Below are 21738 nucleotides of genomic sequence, written 5' to 3' on the forward strand. Positions count from 1 at the left end.
AACAATAATGGTGGAGAGGATGAGGGGAGATAATTGGTCTATAATTGCATCTATTTAGAATGGTTACATACACAGTTAATCTATTGAACTAGATATATTATGGTTTTCTTTACAAACTAAAGCATTTAGAGTGTTCATGTCAAATAGAATGATTCAAAAGGTTATGCGGAAAGCTGTAAATCTGCATGTTAGAACAGTCAGAGGTGCATAAGACAGTGGAATGGCATGCATTGCATGTTAGAACAGTCAGAGGTGCATAAGACAGTGGAATGGCATGCATTGCATGTTAGAACAGTCAGAGGTGCATAAGACAGTGGAATGGCATGCATTGCCCATAGAGTAGTAACAAAATTTGTCATTGAAAAAAACTCAAGTTACGAATATGTTAAAATGGAAATCTGAAATAATAAGTGATGTAGAGAACAATGCAACAGAAAAGCAAAAACGCTAAAGTCACACAACATGAAATGAAGACATTAACAATTTGACTTGGTGGTGGTAGAGGCTGTTTCCCACAGGATTAACATAAATTAATATACGCAAATTTTGATTTTATTTGTACATGCAATATTCTATAAATATGCATGTAGTATTGGAAAACAGAACCTCCAAAAACCAGAATTTGGAAAAGTGAATCTGAGATTAAGTGGTCACCTCTCTATTAACGTCACTTTGACGGGTTACCACAGGTGACTGTCATACACAAGTTTGATTCTACATATGTATGAATTATGAATAATTCTCCTTTGATTTCAGATGTGTCAGAATGGTGACTTGGCTGCTTCTAAATTTCATTGCCATGGCATCTGTTCTCTCCTCAAAACCTGTCAATCATGTTTGTCACAAGGTCAGGGTGTAAAGTTAACCTCTTCATCTCCACGACGACGATTCTATCAGGATGAATGTTCTTGGTGTGTGAAAAATTCAACATGTCAGCGGAAATCAGGTATTGTACTGTAAAAAGAAATTGGTTTAAATATGAAATACTGTGGATGACAGATGGACAATAGACTGTGGTATCTGTTTTGTCATGATCACATGAACGACAGCGTTGATTTTAGTACTCTTGAATTTGATGATCAAGGTCATTATGTTTTTGTCCGTCTCTATTTTTGTGTGTTTTCATCTTCAACCTTCGTCATGGAGGCTTCATACCATTGGTGCTTGGGTCAAGGTCATAAAGGCTTCTTACCATAGGTGCCTGGGTCAAGGTAAAAAAGGCTTCATACTATAGGCGCCTGGGTCAAGGATATATGCACTGTAACCTACCAAAGGTATATATGTATACAATGGAGGAAATTCGAACCATTTCTCTCTGATCTATGTTGTCCCATTTTACATTTTTTTATGTTTCAGGAAGCATAACTACATGTGTCATTACCACAGAATACTAATATTTAATCCATGTTTTAAAAAATATCTTATCAATTCGTAAAATAATTTATGTTTCTTCATGCTGCACAATCCTACTTCAACTGGTTTTTTTTTCTGGGTAAGGATCAATTAAATAAACGCTAATGTAGAGATGAAACATATCACTTATTGAAAATGGTGAAAATTATATAAACCATAATAGGGAATCAGTATAACAGCTAATCACACAATGTAAAATGGTATTTCAATATCCTGATCCCCAAAAATTACAGATATGCATAAAAATACAAACAACAGAAAGTATACAGCAAAAAAGATGGCACATCAAAGGATAAAAATGCCATATAAAAATGAAAATGTCTGCATCTCAGAATTGAAAATTGAATTACACATGTAGATACAAGGTAGGAAAGCTGGAGTGATGGTGGGTGTGCTGAACATTACTACAGTTGATAAAGTGAGAATGACCAAACATTGGCTGGTCACTTACCAACCCGCTTCAAATCACACGATCATGAGGATCATTTTCTATTGGCTATTAGCATCAGAAGGGGTTGAGATTAGACCATGGAAAAGTTTGGAATTGCATAAACAGCTACAGAAAAACTTCTTATCAGAAAAAGTACCAAAAATACCAGTCATGGTTTTCGTTTCTCACTCCATATAAATCTGAAGTTGAGATGTCAAAAATGCTAGAAATATTCATCAGTTCCTTATCCATACACAGCACAGACTGAGTATTTTATAGGTTTTTATGGTGTCTGTCTTTCATTTATGGAATGCATTTCCAGATTTTATAAAGTGTTATCTGGCAGTTGAGTCTTTTAAATTGGTGTATCATTAAATTGATTTCAACTCTACATCATTAGTGTGCTTTTAACATAGTCACCGGTAGGTTTTTTTTCTGTATGAATGTTTTTATACAGTCAAATCTCATTATCTCAAACTTGATAGGGCCAAGAAAAAACTTGGAGATATCCAAGGTTTCGAGATATGGAGGATTAAATACATAAAGAAAATGGAGTTGGGACTTTCAGCTCACTTCAACATATCCATGGTATTCGAGATATCAATGTCAGATCAGATACCAAATTAAAGTTCAATTGTACATTGAAACTCTTTAATGAAAGGTGAAGATAATGAACAGTGATCAATCTCTTAACTCCTATAAGCAATACAAAATAGAGAATTGGGCAAACACGGACCCCTGGATATACCAGAGGTGGGATCAGGTGCCTAGGAGGAGTAAGCATCCCCTGCCAACCGGTCACACACACTGTGAGCCCTAGTATATCTTGATCAGGCAAATGAAGTTTGCTATAGGCTGACTTTGATATTTATGACAAAAGGTTTTGATGTGTTAGAGAGGATTTAAGCATGAACTTGGCATATTATGATTGATAGTAAAAGTAAGGTGCCTGCTACATTAAACACTGTGTGGGCTTCTGCTTTTAAGGTATGTCAGATGTAAAGATCTATTTCAGAAATTGAATTTAGATATTTTTCTGGACTGCTTTATGCGTGCAGTATAGTTATTAGTCCCCTACCAACAAAGTCGAAGGGGACTTTAGGTTTGCGCTCCGTCTGTCTGTCCATCAGTTCAGTTTTCTGCAATTTTTTCTCTGTTATTGCAAATATTTATTTGATATTTAGTAAGTTGCTTTCCCATAACAAGTTACAGATCTAATTCGAATTTTGTCTCGGTCCGGTGATTTTTCACTTAGTTATGGCCCTTGGACTTAGAAAAAATAGCATGAATTATCAGTTTTCTAGACTTTTTTATGTTATGCTTGCAGATATTCATTTGATATTTGGTACATTGCTTTGCCATAACAAGTTACAGATCTAGTTCGAATTTCATCTTGGTCTGTTAATTTTTCATTAAGTTATGGCCCTTGGACGAAGAAAAATAGCATGAATTGTTAGTTTACATCCAAGTTTCTTATTTCTGTAGATAATAGTACTACCTCATTAAAACTTCTAGCATAGTAATACAACAATATAGCTAAATTATTCATGATCACCTACATTTCACAGTTTATTGACTTAATTAAAGACCTAAACCTAATTATAAATTTGTCTTTTTTCTTGATCTAGTCTCTACTCGAATAGTAGTTGATTTCCAACCATTCCTATCCTGGTTCCCCAATGTTCCCTTTTACAATAACCTACATAGTGAACTTTGAATATTGTTGTGGTACAGTAATTTTTGCAACCGGTAGGGGACTATATATTGCCATGCAATACTCTTAGAATGCTTGTTCTAAAAGAAGTACAACAGTGGTTATACTGACAATTAGAAACTTTACCTTGTTGTAAGCCATTGTCCTCATTTCAGCATGATATCAAAATGACCATTATCTCTCCTACAAAATCTAATTTAATTAAGTTTAACAGCTTGTGTGCCCTCAATTAATGAACATCGCATGGCAGATAATATTTTTTTGCAAATTAATAAAGAACTAGTTCTAATTGTAACGGGGACCGTTACAGATGTTCCCCAAACCTCCCCCAATTAAAAAGTGATGTCCTTGTGAATCTATAGGAAAAAATCATTTTATTTTAGCCTTTAATTACATGTAGTACGTTCAATATGGTCATTTCAGTACCAAGAAATGAAAGAAAGCGTTGCACGTACATACATGCGCACGCGTGTATGATTCCGAATTTGTGTTGATGTCGTTCAACAGGCATTTGTATCATATACCCACAGTATGAATTTCATAACGTTTCCAACAAATATAAGGAAGTTATAGCGATTTTAAAATCGTCCAATCAGAAATCAGCACACGTGCATGCACGTGATGAGCAGTAATTCTAACCACAGCAATTTGTAAGGAGTACCAAGACACATCAAAACCCCTAATATCAATAGAATTTGAAGAAACACAAAAACGTTGTCGTCCTTTAAAAATTGAACATTTAAAAAACGTTGCACGCGCATGCACGTGTGCGTTGGCATTTTTTTGTTACACCAATATGTCGATACACATATTGTCTACCTATGCTGTGAATATCATCTCATTCGCTTCATAAATAAGATAGTTACAAACGTTTCAGTATTATCCAATCAAAATGAAGCGCACATGCATGCGCGTGCAAATTGGTAATTTTGACCATGCAAATCAGTTAAGGGTCTCAATATCTACCTACGATATAAATTTCAAGCCATTTCAATGAACAACAAAAAAGTTAGACTGATTCCAAAGTTAGTGTACAAATTTTGTAATGCGCGTGCACGCGCATGCGTGCGCGTGCTGACAAAATAACTATTATTTTTCATATGTACAAATGATATACTATCATCCTATTTAGGTTTTATATCGATTCCTTCAATATTCTGATTTTCCATTTTTTGTACCAAAATTGCAATACACGTGCGCGCGCGTGCATGCACGTGCAGACAAAATGACTATCACTATGCACATCTACAAACGCTATACTATCATCCTGGAAAGTTTCATATCGATCCCTTTTGTAGTTTCTGAGAACACTACCGGACAAAAAAGTACCGGAGAAAAAGAATAATAATAATAACTAGAAACTCATTACTAGTAATGAGTAGGTCTTCCGTTAGATCACTTCCGGTAAAGAGCTTTCTGTTCCTACGAAAACCATTTAAATATATCAGAAAATAAGCCTTAACAATGAATGAGAAATGTATTATCGAATTTTTCACTCATTTCTCGTAACTTCCGGTGATGGCCGGAAGTACTTTTATGATGCGTTTTCCTATAAATGACAGCGACTCTTTACTGTCTATATTCCCTGAAAATTTCACGTCTCTATCTGAAAGAGTTCTCAACAAAAAGAAGTAGACTAAAGAAAGAAAAAGTAGTAGGTTACTACCGACTGGAAGTCAATTTTGAAAAACAAAATGATCCAAACTCTAGAAGTTGATACTTTTATTATGACATGTGAAAATCATATGAAAGACTTCAAATATACGCGAGATTTATGGTGACAAAGAGATGAAAAGTAGAAATGTATTTTATCAAGAAACCGGAAGTAGTCGTTTTGACTACCAACGGAGTCAATATTCTTTTGACACTTTCAAAGAGACTTAATAAACTAGTATAGGTTTCAATTTACAAGAAAAAGTTTTAAATTTGCGATTCTTTCAATCACTTCCGGTGACGACAGAAAGTGACGGTCGACATGTTCAACCCTCTACTGCACGACTGCAAACGGAGATTTATAATTCCTGAATAATTGATGAACCTATATTTTACCTTTTCCAAGAAAAATGCTGGACAAAATTCCTTTTGAGAAACAGAAAATCGGCCATATTTTCCGACCGGAAGTGAATTTTGTAAAAACAAAAATAGTTATAGGAAGGTCCTTTCATAAGACATTATTCCTGAAAATTTCAAGAAAATCTATCCACCATCTCTGAGAAATCACTCGAAGAAATCAGAAAATCGACATTTTTCAAATACTTCCGGTATAGACCGGAAGTGACGGACGAAAAAATTGAATGTATGTGTACAATGGACTAATGTTAGTTGATCAACTCTACAAGTTTCAAGCGTCTATCTATATTCATTATTGAGAAACTGAAAAAACAAGGTTTGAATATGTCCACCCCATATCTCACGACCGGAAGTGAATTTTACATAAATATTTAAATTTACTCTAGACATTTATAGTGACTATAATATATGTAAAACTCAACTCATTAACTAGTTTCATGACCGAGATTTATGGCACTGAAAAATTAGAGAATGAATAGTCTTTCTTTGATATAACCGGAAGTTGGAGATTCAACTTCCGGTGGGGTCAACATTTTTTGAGAATTAGAACGAGATATAGTAAACCAAAGTGGGTTTCAATTTGAAAGAAAAAAGTTTGAAATTGATGATTTATTTGATCACTTCCGGTGACGACCGGAAGTGACGGCGACAAAAAATATTACGTGCATGCACCATAGAGAAAATAGATCTATCATCCCTGAAAGTTTCATTCGATTATCTTTAGTGGTTCTCAAGTTTACCCCCGGACAAAGTTTCTTTCAAAAACCGGAAAATCGGACGTATCTGACGAACGGAAGTGAATTTTGAAAAAATGAAAAAAGTGCCTCGAGGTACCATCGTTCCCTATAACCTGTGAAAGTTTCAGGAAAATCCATCCAACGGTCTCAGAGACGAAAGGGAAAAAAAAAAAAAAAAAAATAATAATAATAAACAGTAGAATCACTAGAAGGTCTTCCGTTGGAAACGGAAGACCTTAATAAGAAACAGAGTAAAAACAATATGTTCCCAAACTTTGTTTGGGGAACATAATTAATGAAATTACTTGATGTAAGCATAAATAATTTGTTATATATATATTGCAGAATAAATCATAAGCTGTGAAATATGTGGTGTTGTTTTTTCATAAAATTACATTCATTAGGAGATTTAGAAAGTTTTCTTAAAAAGTCAATATAATCATTAATAGTAAATGAATATTCATGATAGTTCTTCAAGTTCAAGTTCTTTATTATCTTTGAGCCAAACGTCTCATCAGAAACAGAATAACATAAATATAGTACATGTGTATACAAACATCACACAGGAGAGTATACATAAATAAAACAAAAACTAAATTAAGCACCTCTTTTTAAACATGCTAAATACAAGTATTTACATAAATTAATCAATTCTTTGACATTTTGAACACTCAGTAATTGAACCAGTTTGAAGGTACTTGGCCTTTTAAAATAATATCTTTTTATATATTATGATCTCAGTTCAGTATAGAATGGACATTGAAGTATGAAATAGAATTCGTCTTCTACAACAGACAAGCTAGCTGCTACATTTGTCACAACACCTATTGTTTTTTGCAATGCCATAATGTCTTCTTTTTTTCAATATTTAGATTATGAGATGAATACGGGACTTCCGAGATACAGATCCACTCTGACTTTTATCGCGCGTTGAACACAATTTGTAGGGCATGTCACTTCCAGATTACAATAACAACTAAGTAAACAAGCATAGGATACTTCAATTGCTATCAAATTCCTGCATTTAAACGCTATCTTTGAAAGAAGGGAATTATGTGAATTGACGAGGGAAATAAATCTAGGGAATATCTTGAGGATATTGATCGGTGAAACTTCACGCCTTACATCCAATGATACGCATGTAAATGCGCCTTTTCCCCTTCCATCTAATTTACACTCAGGTACTAAGCACCAATAGTGACTTGGATCGTCATCGTAGGACTGCGCTTAGCCCTTTACGGACCGTCTCTTAGCGAAATACCACTTGTATCAATGTCAACTTTGCCCTACACTTGGTTATTATCACGTGACCGTGGTGTATAAACGTCAAATATAATCGGTCATTCAGGCACACCCCGAGAGTTCCGTATTGGTTCTACATTTAGTTAAAGATTTCTTATATTTGCTATAGTAATATTTAATATAGAAATTGTCAATGAGGTGTTGATATAAGAAACCTTTAGACATTTTACAAATATCATTAAATATTTGTTGTTTTGTAGTATCAAATAGTCTTTGTTCAATAATAGAATATATAATTTCATCAGGCATATCGCTTTCAGACATATAATTCAATCCCAAGCTACTTAATTCATTTTTAATATTTACAACCCATTCATCATTATGTGACAACATATCTTCGTAACATGACTTAATAATACAATTATCGCTTCTTCTGATTTTCAACTAATATTTAAAAATCCTTAATAATAACCTATAAATTCTCAGCGAGAATCTTCCCAATTCACAATATACTAAAAAGTTAAAAGTGGATTTTTTAACACCCAGCAATCTTTTACAAAACATTTGATAAATGTAGTTTTTCAATTCCTGCGTCTTTCAAGCCCCAAACTTGTGATCCATAGGACAAAATACTTTTAGCATATGTATAAAAAACAGACATTTGTGTAGTTACGTTGAAGTTATGGTTCTTTAATTTTGATGTTAACGCAAACAATGCCTTTCTTCCCTGATCTGCAATGTGTTTTTGAGTTTGACTAAATTTGCCATTGTAAGATACAGACATGCCCAGGTAATTGAACTTGCATGTCTACAATTTTAAGTTCATGCCCACCATAACCATTTGTTATTAATACTAATTTTTTTACCATTACGAAAATTCATAACTTTTGTTTTCTCTATATATACTGAGTTTCAAATTCCATTCATTAGAGTGAAAGTACAGAGAATTTAGCATTTTCTGAAGACCTTCAGCAGTTTCTGAGATGATAACCATATCATCAGCATACATTAAAAGAAAAATTTTAAGAAGTTGAATTTCGATAATTGGACAGCTTGTTTTTAAAAAATTAATTTCACAATCATTGAAAAGTAGAGGAGATAAAACTTCCACCTGCATAATTCCAAATTTATTATCAAAAAATTCTGTTAAATGTCCATTAAATTTGACACATGATTTCACATTATCATACATAGATTTTATAATACAAAATATTTGGACTTACAAGCCTTCCTTATTAATTTACACCATAGCTTGCTTCTATCAATAAGGTCAAATGCTTTTTTATAATCTACACAGCAGCAATACAATTTTTGATAGTGAAGGTCTTGGGCAACAGTTTCCCAGGTCATCTCCCCTACCTTGACACAACAATTTGACTGTTCCCCAAGAAGCCATGCAATAAGTTATTACCTAACCTACTATATTATTCTTTAATTCTGCAATATCAGAACATGCAAATACTTGTAATCAGTATCTGTTTATCCAATTTATAACAACATCAACAAGGTTTTGTTCAATTTTTCATGCAGTGGTAAAATGGAAATACATTTTAGAAATGAAAAAAATATATCAGACAGTGAAATTTAAAGCAAAATTTCCAATTTAAATCAGAAATGATATATTTGAATGCTTGAACATCACTGAGATGTTTGAACCATGTGATAGTATACAGTTATTGACTGGGTCCAAGAACAACATCTGTTTTGTTTTACCCAAGAATTGATCTGTTGCCCTCAGTCATAGGTCGAGGGCATCAGATCTGTTTGAGGGTCAAACATAATAGTTGTTGCCCGCGGACACAGTTTATAACTGTTTTGTCATACACCTTCATTGTTTTAAGGTTGTTTTTATTAGATCCCTAGGTTTGTTGATTTTAAACTTTTAGGAAGAAAGTGTGATTGCATACACTTTATTTATCAACTTGTATTTTTGTAATTTATCAACATATCCACTAAGTTTTAAAAAAAAACCCATACCTAATATCCTAATGAATTACATTTTTCAAACATTTCATCTAATAAATTCTGTATTTCACCATCCGTCAACTTTAAGTGAACCTCACCATTAAACAAAGCAGCAGACTGAGAATCATGTGATTTGTGTAGGTAATGGAAATCGGGCAGACTATTGCCCGGTCAACATTTCGTAAACTGTTGACTGGTCAATAGGCCACATGTTTGAGGGTTGGTTAAACAGTTTTAAAAATGTTGGTTCTAAAGTGTATAAGTTTTAAAATAAAGGAAAAAAATTAAGATGTCTAATAGTTCATTGACATGGAAACAGTGACTGTTTAACGATAATCACAAAAGTATGGACACAATAAGAAATGACTGATTATAATTTACATAGTAGGTTAGGTAATAAGATAAGCTTTGATAAAGAAACATTACTCATCAGTTCAGTTGTTGGATTCCAGTAAACTAGCTACCCCTTAAAACCAGCCATATTCTTCTGTCTGGCAACCAGAGGGTTTTGAGATCTTCCACTGTAGTATATTTTTCCAAACTGTCTCACTTTTAAAATAACACGTCTGTATATATAATTACATGTTTAAATTACAGGACCACAATGTAAACTTGTTCTTGTATCTACTGATTTTGTAGTCTTTAGGGGAAAATTGTTATATTATTATTACAGTTCCTGAGGGTTCCTGTCAGAGGGCAGAGGGAACAGTTTCAGGGATCATGGGATGGTGGAATGGAGTGAGCCCAAGCTGGACAGACATCGACCAGTGTAGTGCAGCAGACATTCCGAGTGGCATTCAGAAAGCTACTTATTACCATCCCAGAAATGATTCACAGCCAGATGAGGTGACTTCATACCCTCTCAGTGTTTTCCATCCACTGTGCTCTTAAACAGTTTGTGCTGTTAGGGTTTGTTTCATTAGGTATCATTGGTCAAAGGCTTAAATTAGCTTTTGTTTCCTAAATTTTCCTCTGTGTTCATAGCCATAATTTCAAATTCTTCTTCAGGACAACAGTATCAATTTCAACCAAACTTAGAATGGCTCTTCCTTTAGTAAAGGGAATTGATGCAAGGCCTTCATATAAAGGGCATAGACTATTCCAGAGAGAGTTTGTTAGATGGCTTAAATTGTCAGCCAAAAATGACAAAACTTACAGAAAAACTAGCTTCCATACTCGTGCTGTTTTCAAACCACAGGGACTAAGCCCATTTTTTTGCATCATATGAACCATAAATGCAGAAAAGGGTTGCACTTAGGAATGTGACTTGAACTGATCAGTTTATACTTCAAATACTTAAAACTGTTTTATAATGTGAAAATGTGTGAATGATTCCATTCCAATTTACAATGAATCTCATTGATAAAGTTCTTTTGGGGAGACTCTTAAGTGCTAATGCTCTTTTCTACAAGTTTAATCTGTCTGATTTATAGCTTTGTTATCCCCCCCTTTTTTGAATCACCCTGGCTGTCCATCTAGAGAAATTTTTAGTCCAAAAATTTTCTCTTACACTGCATCATTTACCGGGTATCATCATCCCCCCCCCCCCCCCCCCCCCCCCCCCCCCGATTTCTGGAATAATTTATATTAGGTAAACTTGTCAGAGTGATGTAGATGAAGTTATATATTTATTTATTTTTTTGCAGTGTTGAAATGTAAGAAGCTGAGACATTCATAACTCTAGATTAAATTGTAACCTTTAGATGTGACATATATGACCCTCACCAAGGGTCAGTTATAAGGTCAAGGTAACAAGAATCGCCGCCCCCCCCCCCCCCCCCCCCCTTGACGCTTTGCTTTTTGTCCCCCACCACAATACGGAAGAGGACATAGAAATACCAGTGTCCATGCATCAGTCTGTCCATCCCACTTGACTTTGTGGACGCAACTCCTCCAAAACCGCTTAACAGATTTTGTAGGATTGATAGTTGCCATATGTAGTCATATTACGTCATCATTTTGATTCGATAAATTTTACAGGAGTGTGACTTTGTTGAATTTGTACATGCTTCACTATAGAAACACTTTGTGGACGCAACTCCTCAGAGACCACCCAACAGATTTTGTTCAAATTTTGTAGGATTGTTAGTCACCATAAGCAATTGGTTGTATTGTGCTGCCATTTTAATTCAACAAATTTCACGGGAGTTATGGGACTCTCTTATTCTTGTTTAGATCTGTAGGTGACGCTTGGCATATTGACAATTGCAATTTGAAGAAACAATTTTCAAGAGTGTGAAGTGAGCCAACCAGTTTGATGTACATTTCTGATTTAGACCATGCACTCCTACATTTTCGCTGAATATGACTTTGTGATGAAACAGGCTTAGCTGGTGTGCCAGAATGGGTCAAAATACTTTATATGTTAAAATTTTTGCCCATGTTATTTTTATCCATATGGATTGAGAATGAAGTTATTCATTGTGAATTCGTCCAAAACTTTGTTTTGCTGCTTTAGAGAAATGAGTAAAAATTTTCAATCACCCCATTTGGATCAGAACAAAGTGGATGAAAATGTGCATTAATGTAAATGTGTGTTGTATCACATATTGTTCACAACTATGTAGAATACAGAAAGAATGAACATTAGAAAATTTATTCAATTTTCCAGGTGGAATTCTTGGGTGAAATATCAGCTGTTCTGACCACATATCCAAACAGCCTGGACTCAACTGAAGATGATGAATATCTTTCGGTCAATTTCCATGGTTACATATGGCCATTAGAGGTTCCGCCTGTTCAGGGGATGACTGACTTGACACTATATATAGAATCGCAAAATGCAGAGGCAACCATATCGCTCAGCAATGATAGCTCCATCCAAAATGCAGTTAGTATTTTTCTGTAGTTACATTGTATAATGATTCCCTATGACAGAGAGTCTACTGTCTGTCTTTTTCCTGTCTTTTTTTCCTGTCTTCTGTCTTTTTCCTGTCTCCTGTCCATTTGTCCCATTTACAACTGAACTCATTGATGAATGAATTGTAAGAGATAGCTACTAGACAGATACCTGAGTATTTTAACGGTGAAACCAAAGGGCACTATAGGTTTCCCTTTCATCTGTCTGTCTGTCTGTCTGTCAGTCTGCCTCACTTGGACTTCTGCACTAGTTTTCATCATGCTTCAATTTAGGAAGTGGAAATTTGATATGTAGTTTATTACTGCATGTTTACAGATCAAGGTTATGTTTCGTCACAGTTGATTGATTTTTTTCTGAAGTTCACATTTTTGTGAATCGATGTTGCAGGATAACATCAAACAACATTTCGAGACTGAGGTTATCCTGCATTCATGAAAATAAGAACTTTATTTCTGTTCTATGATGGCTCAGAAATGCATAGCCAATCATTTACCTATAATGAGTATACTGCTATGAATTAATCCCTTCTTAATGTCATGGCAGTTTCCGAAATGGACTAGGCCTACATTTTTTTGCTGACAAAAAAAAGGTGAGATGGTAGGGTGTACAAAATCTATTTTGAAAAATATTTCAAGTACTTAGTTTGATGTTGACTGATTATATCAACTGCTTAGAATACACAGTTCAAGAAAAGTACATATATGTTGAAGAGGTTTAGCTTGTCTTTGCATCGCCATGTTTGTTTCCATGGGTATCAATCTCGGAACACAGACGGCTGATTTATATTGAATGACAAATATTCTTCCGCCATTTATGAATTTGTTTTGCAACATATATTGATGAATTTCTATGATTTTAAAATAGAATTATGACTTATCAACTTTATTGTTGTATTAGCAGAACTCGAAGCGCAAATGAGATGTGTATCAATTTTCTCATAATCAGATATTAGATGTGAAGGTATATCGCAGAATAATGACGGCAGCATTCCTTTGATATAACTGTCACGGTGGTAGAATGAGATACAACTTGTAGAAAATATGCCAACTCTGCTAGATATTTTTACCTTGACCTACTGTGTGACCTTCATCTCACATTTATAGATTTTGCATTTAGTTATTTTCTGACTGACCTTTTAAGGAGGCCTTCAATGACAACTCTGCCCATGTTTTATTTTACCTGGACTTCCCAAATGACTTTAGCTTTACCTTTTGCATTTAGTTGTTTCTGATTAACTCATCAAACTGTACAACTAGGTGAGAGCAGGGCAACTGTATTGACCTCAATACTGCCTTTACCTCACATGTCAGGATTTTGTATTTAGTTCATTTGTTGGAAAACATGTTTATTTAATTGTCACGAGTCGTTAAAGGTTATCAAGCTGAACACCAAGGCATGTGGATAAGTGAAATTTAACCAGATTAGATATTGCTATTCAAATACTTTTTAACTCACCTGAATTAAATGTTCAAGTGAGCTTTTCTGATCAAAGTTGTTCATGGTTTATCTTTGTTTTATTTTGCATCTTTAAAACTTTTCACATTTTCAATTCTTCTCAAGTTGAGAACCACAAAGCCAGTTTCAACCACAATTGGCATAAAGCATCCTTGGGTGAACTGTACATTGGATACATTTATCATGGTATCCACTAGCTTAAAAGAAAGCATACCCAATATCCTAATTAATAATTATATTTTTTGTGTTTCTGCTCTGCTTTTCATCTTATGAATTCATCATCAGTTAAATTGGTGTACCTCGCCATTACGTAATTAAAGTAGCAGCCCAAGAATCATGTGACTAGCATAGCCAATAGAATTAGGGCGTACTATTTTTTTGTAAACTATTTGACTGCTCAATAGACCACGAGTGTGAGAGTTGGTTTAACAGTCAAAATATTGGTTCTAATTCGTATTTGTTTTATATTGGAAAAGTAAATTAGGGTGTATAAGAAATGAAACTGTTCCTTGGTGTGTTCACACATATTCAAAAGTGGTTGGGTGCACAGGGCTCAGCTGAGTAGGTAAAATGATATAATGAACATATATATTTACTATTTACTAAGAAAAAGGGGGGGGGGACACATAGGGAACTGTATCTTCTGCTTGATAATAAATGCCTTTAACGAGAAACAAAAATCGATGTACATGTAACAGATTTTGTTTTCTACTGATTTTTGAGTTGGCTCGCAAAGCGAAATACTCCTTGTCGTTAACGGCTTTTTCGGCGCAAACTTTACTGTTTATTCTTACACCGACAAGAAATCCTGTGCATAAAGATCTTCAAAAATTTGATTTCCTTATTTTTGAATAGCTTCATTAAGTTTTGAAGACATAAAGTATGTTGACATTCTTATAACAGAGTAAATATATTTGAGATTCTGTGAACAATTACTTATGCCCCCTTTCAAAGAAGAAGGAGGGGATGGTGGTATTGCTTTGCTCTTGTCGGTTGTTAGACCACATGTCCACTCAATATCTTGAGAACTATTCACTTGATCGTTGTGATATTTCATATATTGGTCGGTTACGAGTAGAAGAGGATCCCTATTGATTTTCAGGTCAAGGGTCAATCCACTCTGGACATAGGAATATACTGTCCGTTGAATATCTTGAGACCCTTTGCTTGACAGACATCAAACTTACTACACTGGTACATTGTAAGGAGTAGATGATCCCCATGCCCTATTGATTCTAAGGTCACATGGTTAAAGGTCAAGGGTCAAATTAGACATAGGAATATACTGTCCACTCAATATCTTGAGAATCCTTTGCTTGACAGACGCCAAACTTAGTACAATGATACATCATAAGGAGAATATTGGTTTCACATGGTCAAAGGTCAAGTTATAAACTGGACATAGTAATATATTGCACAATGAAGACAATGCAAAAATCAACTCCCAACTGTACTCTGAGTAGTTTGATTTTTATTGAATATTCAAATAGCAAATGAAGAGCAAGTCGACTCTCAGGCCCTTCAGGCCTTTGATTATATTTTTACATTGTTTACTGGCTTTGTACCATTCAGTCATACTATAATTGTATAAAGTACATTATGCGACTAAGCTAAGTTGACATTTTTGTCAAATTGAAAGACTGCTGTTGATGCTCATGAGACCATTAAGGCCTGTGGGCTTCTTAATTGTTTGTGTTATATATATATATATATAGATATATATATGTGTGTGTGTGTGTGTGTGTGTGTGTGTGTGTGTGTGTGTGTGTGTGTATTGATACTGTACCTATACGAATTTTGATACAATAGTCTTGATCTGATTATTTTTCATTTTGATTCCTTAAGATACAATGAATGTGTATATTATAAAGACAATGTCAATCCTTTAAATTTGTTTATTGCTATCTTCAATTTACTTCTCATCTTGCAAACAACATCCGTGTAACATACCATGCATGTTGTCAGAGTTTTATCACCTTATTTAGAAACAAATTCTATACAGGAAATATGGAAGTTCAGGGGACATTTTCAATAATATTCTGTAATTTGCTGACTGTTTGGCAGCCATTTTGTGATCATGTTGATTGAACCTGAATTGACCATCAGAGAGATCATATTTAAAGGAAATGTTATTATAATTTTTTTAACTGAATTAAAAGTGATCTGGAATGGATGATTCAACTTCATCTTGATGTATCATGTCACCCTAACTGTAACACATGAAGAAAATATGTACATTGTAACAGCTTCATTAAACAGAAAAGAGAGGGCTAGTCAATATAACATACATATAAAAGATAGGTCCTTAATGACATATAATGAACACATCTTAACTGTCAGTATTGTCAGTGAGATTTTGAAGGATTTGAATCTACAAATAAGATTAAATAAATGATTATAATTACCTGATGCACTTTTTACAAAAATCTATACATCTTGCTATTGTATGGTCTTTGGGGGGGAAAAAGGGGGTAATTCTAATTGAAGAATTTTTTAAAGTAGTGTTCATTACAAAGTTAATGACACTTTTGTTTGCAATTGTTTGAAATGGAAAAAAAAAAAGATTTCTTCCAAAAATTCATGAAAATAACCTGATTTAACAATCGTAAATTTATAGTGCTTGATGCTGGACGTGTCTGCTATTTGTTTTGATTTTCATTGTAGGAAAATGTGAGAAGACTGGCACCATCTCCACAGCAGCAAGTTCAGGCTACAATGAGGAAAAACAAAAGAGCAATCTTCCCAAGTACTGCTAGAGACACTAAATACTACTTTGAAATGGAAGCAAAAAAGTTATACAAATCTCAGAAGAATGCAACAGTAGCTGTTAAGTGGAATGCAGGAATAGGCATAGCGGAAAACATTATTCATATCTATACAGAGTTTTTGGAAATGTTTCACAGGTGAGATTCAGTATTGATTATTATCTTCCCCAAACAAAGTTTGGGAACCTATTGCTTTGACTTTGTTCTTCATCTTATTTTTCTCCAGCACTCTTTTGTCTAGGAGTGTTCTCGGAAACTACACAAGGGATTAAGATAAAACCTTTTTATATGGCCGTGAAAGACGGGACGTAATATGGTATGGTACACATACTCCTCATCCCAAGTGGAGGACTAGGTATCACTTAGTAGGAAAATCTTGTAGGCAGGATACAGACCAAACAATTGGGGCTAGGACCATCAAATTGGTGCACATACACCTTATGCCAAGTGGAGGATGCCCATTGTTTTTCAAGGTCAAAGGTCAAGCTCGTAGTATAACTTAGTCTGTCAGTCTGTCTAGATCTTGTAGGCAAAATGCAAAATGAACTGTAAGCTCCGCGATCTTACAACATAGTACATATGATCACCACGATGAGAGAAAGATGCCTATTGTTTCGTAGTATCAGTTTATAGGAAAACCTTTAAGGCAGAATACAGACTTATCTATTGGGGCTATGATTGTCAAACTTGGTACACATGCTCCTCATGCCAAGAGGAGGATGCCTTTTTCCTTAAAGGTCAAGGTCATAGTATTACTTAGTAGGAAAACCTTATTTTCGTCATGAATACAGATATTGCATCAGAAATTTAGTCACAAGCTTCCTCTCAGAGGGATATAATTCAGTTTGCATTTCAGCTGAATTGGTGCACTATGACCTACTTTAGGGGTAAAAGTAGGTCAAACTGTTTTCCAGATTTTTTTTTATGAATACAGGTATTGCCCTAAAATGTTGTCACAACCTTCCTCTCAGAGAAATACATAATCAGTTCACTTTTCAACTTGATTGGTGCACTGTGACCTACTTTAGGGCTAAAAGTAGGTCAAATAGTTTTCTGGACTTTTTCTCATCATGGATACAGATATTGCACTGAAGGTCTCACGGGCATAAGTTGTACTCTTTGTGGTACTCTTCTTAGGATGATAGTATATCATTTGGAGATGTGCAGAATGAATGTCATTTTGTCTGAACATGTATGTACGTGCATGTGTGTGATGGTACATATTGTTGTCTGGCACATATTGTCATTGGTAACGATATGTATATACCCTTACGTATTGTCGTTTGTTGGCAAATATTGTCGCTGATGACAATATGTGCTGAGACAAAGCTTATTTTTTTTCATGGTGATACACATTGTCATCGGCAACAATACCTACCCCTCATTGTACACATGGTCATCAATTGGGATATATTGTTGCCGGTCGTGATAGATTGGAAGGTGGAGGGGGGGGACAAAATAACTATAGTAATATATTAAGTATTATTAGGAAATCAAAGTGCCAAAGTTTTTACCATAGGAAATTAAAGTACTAACGTTTTTATTATAGTAAATCAAAGTATTGAAATTTTCACTATAGTAAATTGAATTATAGTTATATTTGTAAAAAATCTAAACTTGTTTCATTAAGTCTCATTCATACTGGAAATATGTGGGTCAGTACCTGATGCTACATGTTCATTTAGTAATTGTAAGTGTTTGTGTAGGTAAATATTGTCACGATATACATATTGTTGCTGATGACAATATGTACCATCTTAGAATGGGAAAAAGGGAGGTCTCGGTTCATATTGTTGTCGGTACAATGTGTGCTGACAGACAATGATATAAAACATGAGGGTACGTTCATGTACATGTACATCACGTCAATGATTACAATGTGTGTCAAACGACAATATGTACCATCACATATGTGCATTGGATTTTTGGTACACTAATTTTGGTATCAGCTTATCTTTTTTGTTTTTCGATGAAATCATTTGAGATTTATATCATAGGTATACATTGAAACCCTTTAACTGATTGGCATGGTCAAAATTACCAATATGCATGTGCTTCATTTTGATTGGATAATATAAAAACATTGTAACTCTCTTATGAATAAAGGGAAATGGGAAGATATTCACTGTATAGACAGATGATATATAAGTATCTATATATTGTTGTAATAAGAAAACTCCAATGAGCATGCATTGTCTTTGACGGTCCATAACATTTTTGTTTTTCATTAAAAATCTTTTGAAGTTTATGTTGTGGGTGTATCTTTGTGCTCCTTACAATTTGCTATGGTCAAAATTACTGCCCAGTGCATGCATGCTAGGGATGAAACGATACAGTACCGTCTTGATTTGATGATTTCCGATTCGATAAAATAGCGTGTACCAAATTCTTTATAATGCTAAGATTTTTTTATGTTTCATTGTATTTATTGCTCTCTGCAAATAAATTCTTCATAATGTGAAAATGTTTAACATAAAGCAAAACTCTTATCACTTGTCCTAAAGCCGAAATGTTACCATTACCAGGATTTATACGTTGGGGTGCATTTTTCAACTCGACTGCATCCATTTTGATACAGCAAAGTTTAATCGTATGTTGATTGGACAATTTTCAATTCCATTGGCTAATCAGAAACCGTTTTATCGAAAGCAATTTGTGCTATGATTTTAGAATGGTATCAAACCGAAACAGACCCCGAATAAATTGAACATCGAATCGAGACCACTACATCGCGATTCGGCCGCATAGCATTGCATCGTTTCACCCCTAGTGCATGCATGTATGCTAAATTCTGTGTGGACGATTTTAAAATCACCGTAACTTCCTTATAGAGCATATGCACTCAATTTTGATTGACTTATAATATTAAAATACATATATCTCTCTTATGAATGAGAAATATGGAATAATATTGACATCATAGGTACATACTATAAGAACCTACAGTGTAAGATTACTAGTTATGCTGAAACATACATGCATTTGTGTGTATTCACATGCATTGTTTTTGGACTTCATTTTTGGACTTTCTATCAATTCCTTGTTTTTAGCTCACCTGAACTGAAAGCACAAGTGAGCTTTTCTGATCACCCATTGTCCGTTGTCTATCTGTCTGTAAAGTTTTCATATTTTTGACTTCTTCTCCAGAAACACTGGGCCAATTCAACCAAACTTGGTACAGATCATCCTTGGGTGAAGGGAATTCAAGTTTGTTCAAATGAAGGACCATGCTCCCTCCAAAGGGGAGATAATCAAATGCAAAATTAGGAAGAGGTCATTTAAAAATCTTCTTCTCAATAACAACTAGGCCAGAAAAGCTGAAATTTACAGGAAAGCTTCTTGACATAGTGGAGATTCAAGTTTGTTAAAATCATAACCCCCAGGGATAGGGTGGGGCCACAATAGGGGATCAATTTTTTTTACATGTGAATATATAGTAAAAATCTTGAAAAATCTTATTCTCAAGAACCACAAGATCATAAGAGTGGAGATTTACCGGAAAGCTTCCTGGTATAAAGTAGGTTCAAGTTTGTTCAGATCATGGCCCCCGGGGGTAGTGTGGGGCCACTATAGGGAATCAAAGTTTTACATACTAATATATAGCGAAAATCTTTAAAGATCTTCTCAAGAACCATTGGGCCATAGAAGTTTACATTTACATAAAAGCTTCCTGACATAGTTCAGATTCAAGTTTGTTAACATCACAGCCCCGGGGGATAGGATAGGATCACAATAGGGGATCAAAGTTTTACATACAAATATATAGGGAAAATCTTTAAAAATATTCTTCTCAAAAACTGCTGGGCCAGGAAAGTTTACATTTACATGAAAGCTTCCTTACATAGTGCAGACTGAAGTTTGTAAAAATCATGGCCCCACGGTAGTAGGTTGGGGCCACAATAGGGATCAAAGTTTTACATGCAAATATGTAGGGAAAATCTTTAGGTATGGGCCAATATCAAGGTGACTCAGGTGAGCGATGTGGCCCATGGGTCTCTTGTTCATTGAAATATTTTGAAATTTATGTTGTAGCTTATATCAAAACTTGTAATATATTGACATGGTCAAAATTACTAACAAGCATGCACATGCGCTGAATTTTGATTGAATGATACTTGCACATCTAAGAAAAAAGTTTCTTAATGAAATCGTCTGAAACTTGTGATATAGGTACATATTGAGACACTTCACTTGGTACTTGTCATGTTAAAATTATTGATATTGTGCATTCATGAACTTGATTTTGATTGGAAAATGAAAACTTCTATAATTATACCCCCCCGCAACAAGTTGTGGGGTGGGGGTATACTGGAATTGGGTTATCCGTCTGTCTGTCCGTCCGTCCGTCTGTAGACGCAATGGTTTCCGGGCTCTAAAGCACCATATCATATATATGGACTACCCATGGGATGAAGATGTTCCCTATCGATTTTGGGGTCAAAAGGTGAAAGGTCAAGTGCACTGGACATCGAAGTAGCAATATGGTTTCCGGGCTCTAAAGCGTTATCCTTTCCACCTACAGTCACCATATCATACATATGGACTGCCCATGGGATGAAGATGTTCCCTATCGATTTTGGGGTCCAAAGGTCACGTGCACTGGACATCGAAGTAGCAATATGGTTTCCATTTAAATTCTTTAACGGCTTTTTTCATCGCATGGCGATGCTGTGTTCCTAGATAATCCATTTCTCCCTACAAACGAGAATACCCAAGGTTTTTCATGCCGTTTGTTTTTTACACTCAGAAATGAGGTAGTTTATACCTATTACCAACACCCTTTGGGAGATTGGGGTAAGCGGGGGGTATTCTTAGTGAGCATTGCTCACAGTACCTCTTGTTTTTCAATGAATTGGTTTGAAAATTATACTATAAGGATATACTGAGATGATTGAGATATTGCATTGTTGAACGTTTCACACTTTGAAAGGTAATCGTTCATTGAATGCTTCATTGAAACTTACTAAAAGGAATGGCGGCATTTGTAATTATCCCCATAACAATAAACACTAGTTAAAGTTGTGTTTAAGCCAAGCCAGTTTGCTCATTGTTGGTGGAGTGCACAGGATGCCATCAGTAATTGCGAG

General features: G+C 34.8%; 1 protein-coding gene across 1 annotated transcript in view; it reads left to right on the top strand.

Annotated features, from left to right (window-relative positions):
* Window positions 1–21738, top strand: part of LOC125680674 (multiple epidermal growth factor-like domains protein 8) — a 112952-nt gene that overhangs the window by 33117 nt on the left and 58097 nt on the right. The window contains exons 6-9 of the mRNA XM_048920372.2: window positions 757–946; window positions 10245–10417; window positions 12183–12401; window positions 16551–16789. Coding sequence (XP_048776329.2) covers window positions 757–946; window positions 10245–10417; window positions 12183–12401; window positions 16551–16789 — 821 coding nt within the window. The remainder of the gene's footprint in view (window positions 1–756; window positions 947–10244; window positions 10418–12182; window positions 12402–16550; window positions 16790–21738) is intronic.

The sequence above is a fragment of the Ostrea edulis genome, chromosome 2 (genome assembly GCF_947568905.1).
Source record: "Ostrea edulis chromosome 2, xbOstEdul1.1, whole genome shotgun sequence".
Classification (NCBI taxonomy): domain Eukaryota; kingdom Metazoa; phylum Mollusca; class Bivalvia; order Ostreida; family Ostreidae; genus Ostrea; species Ostrea edulis.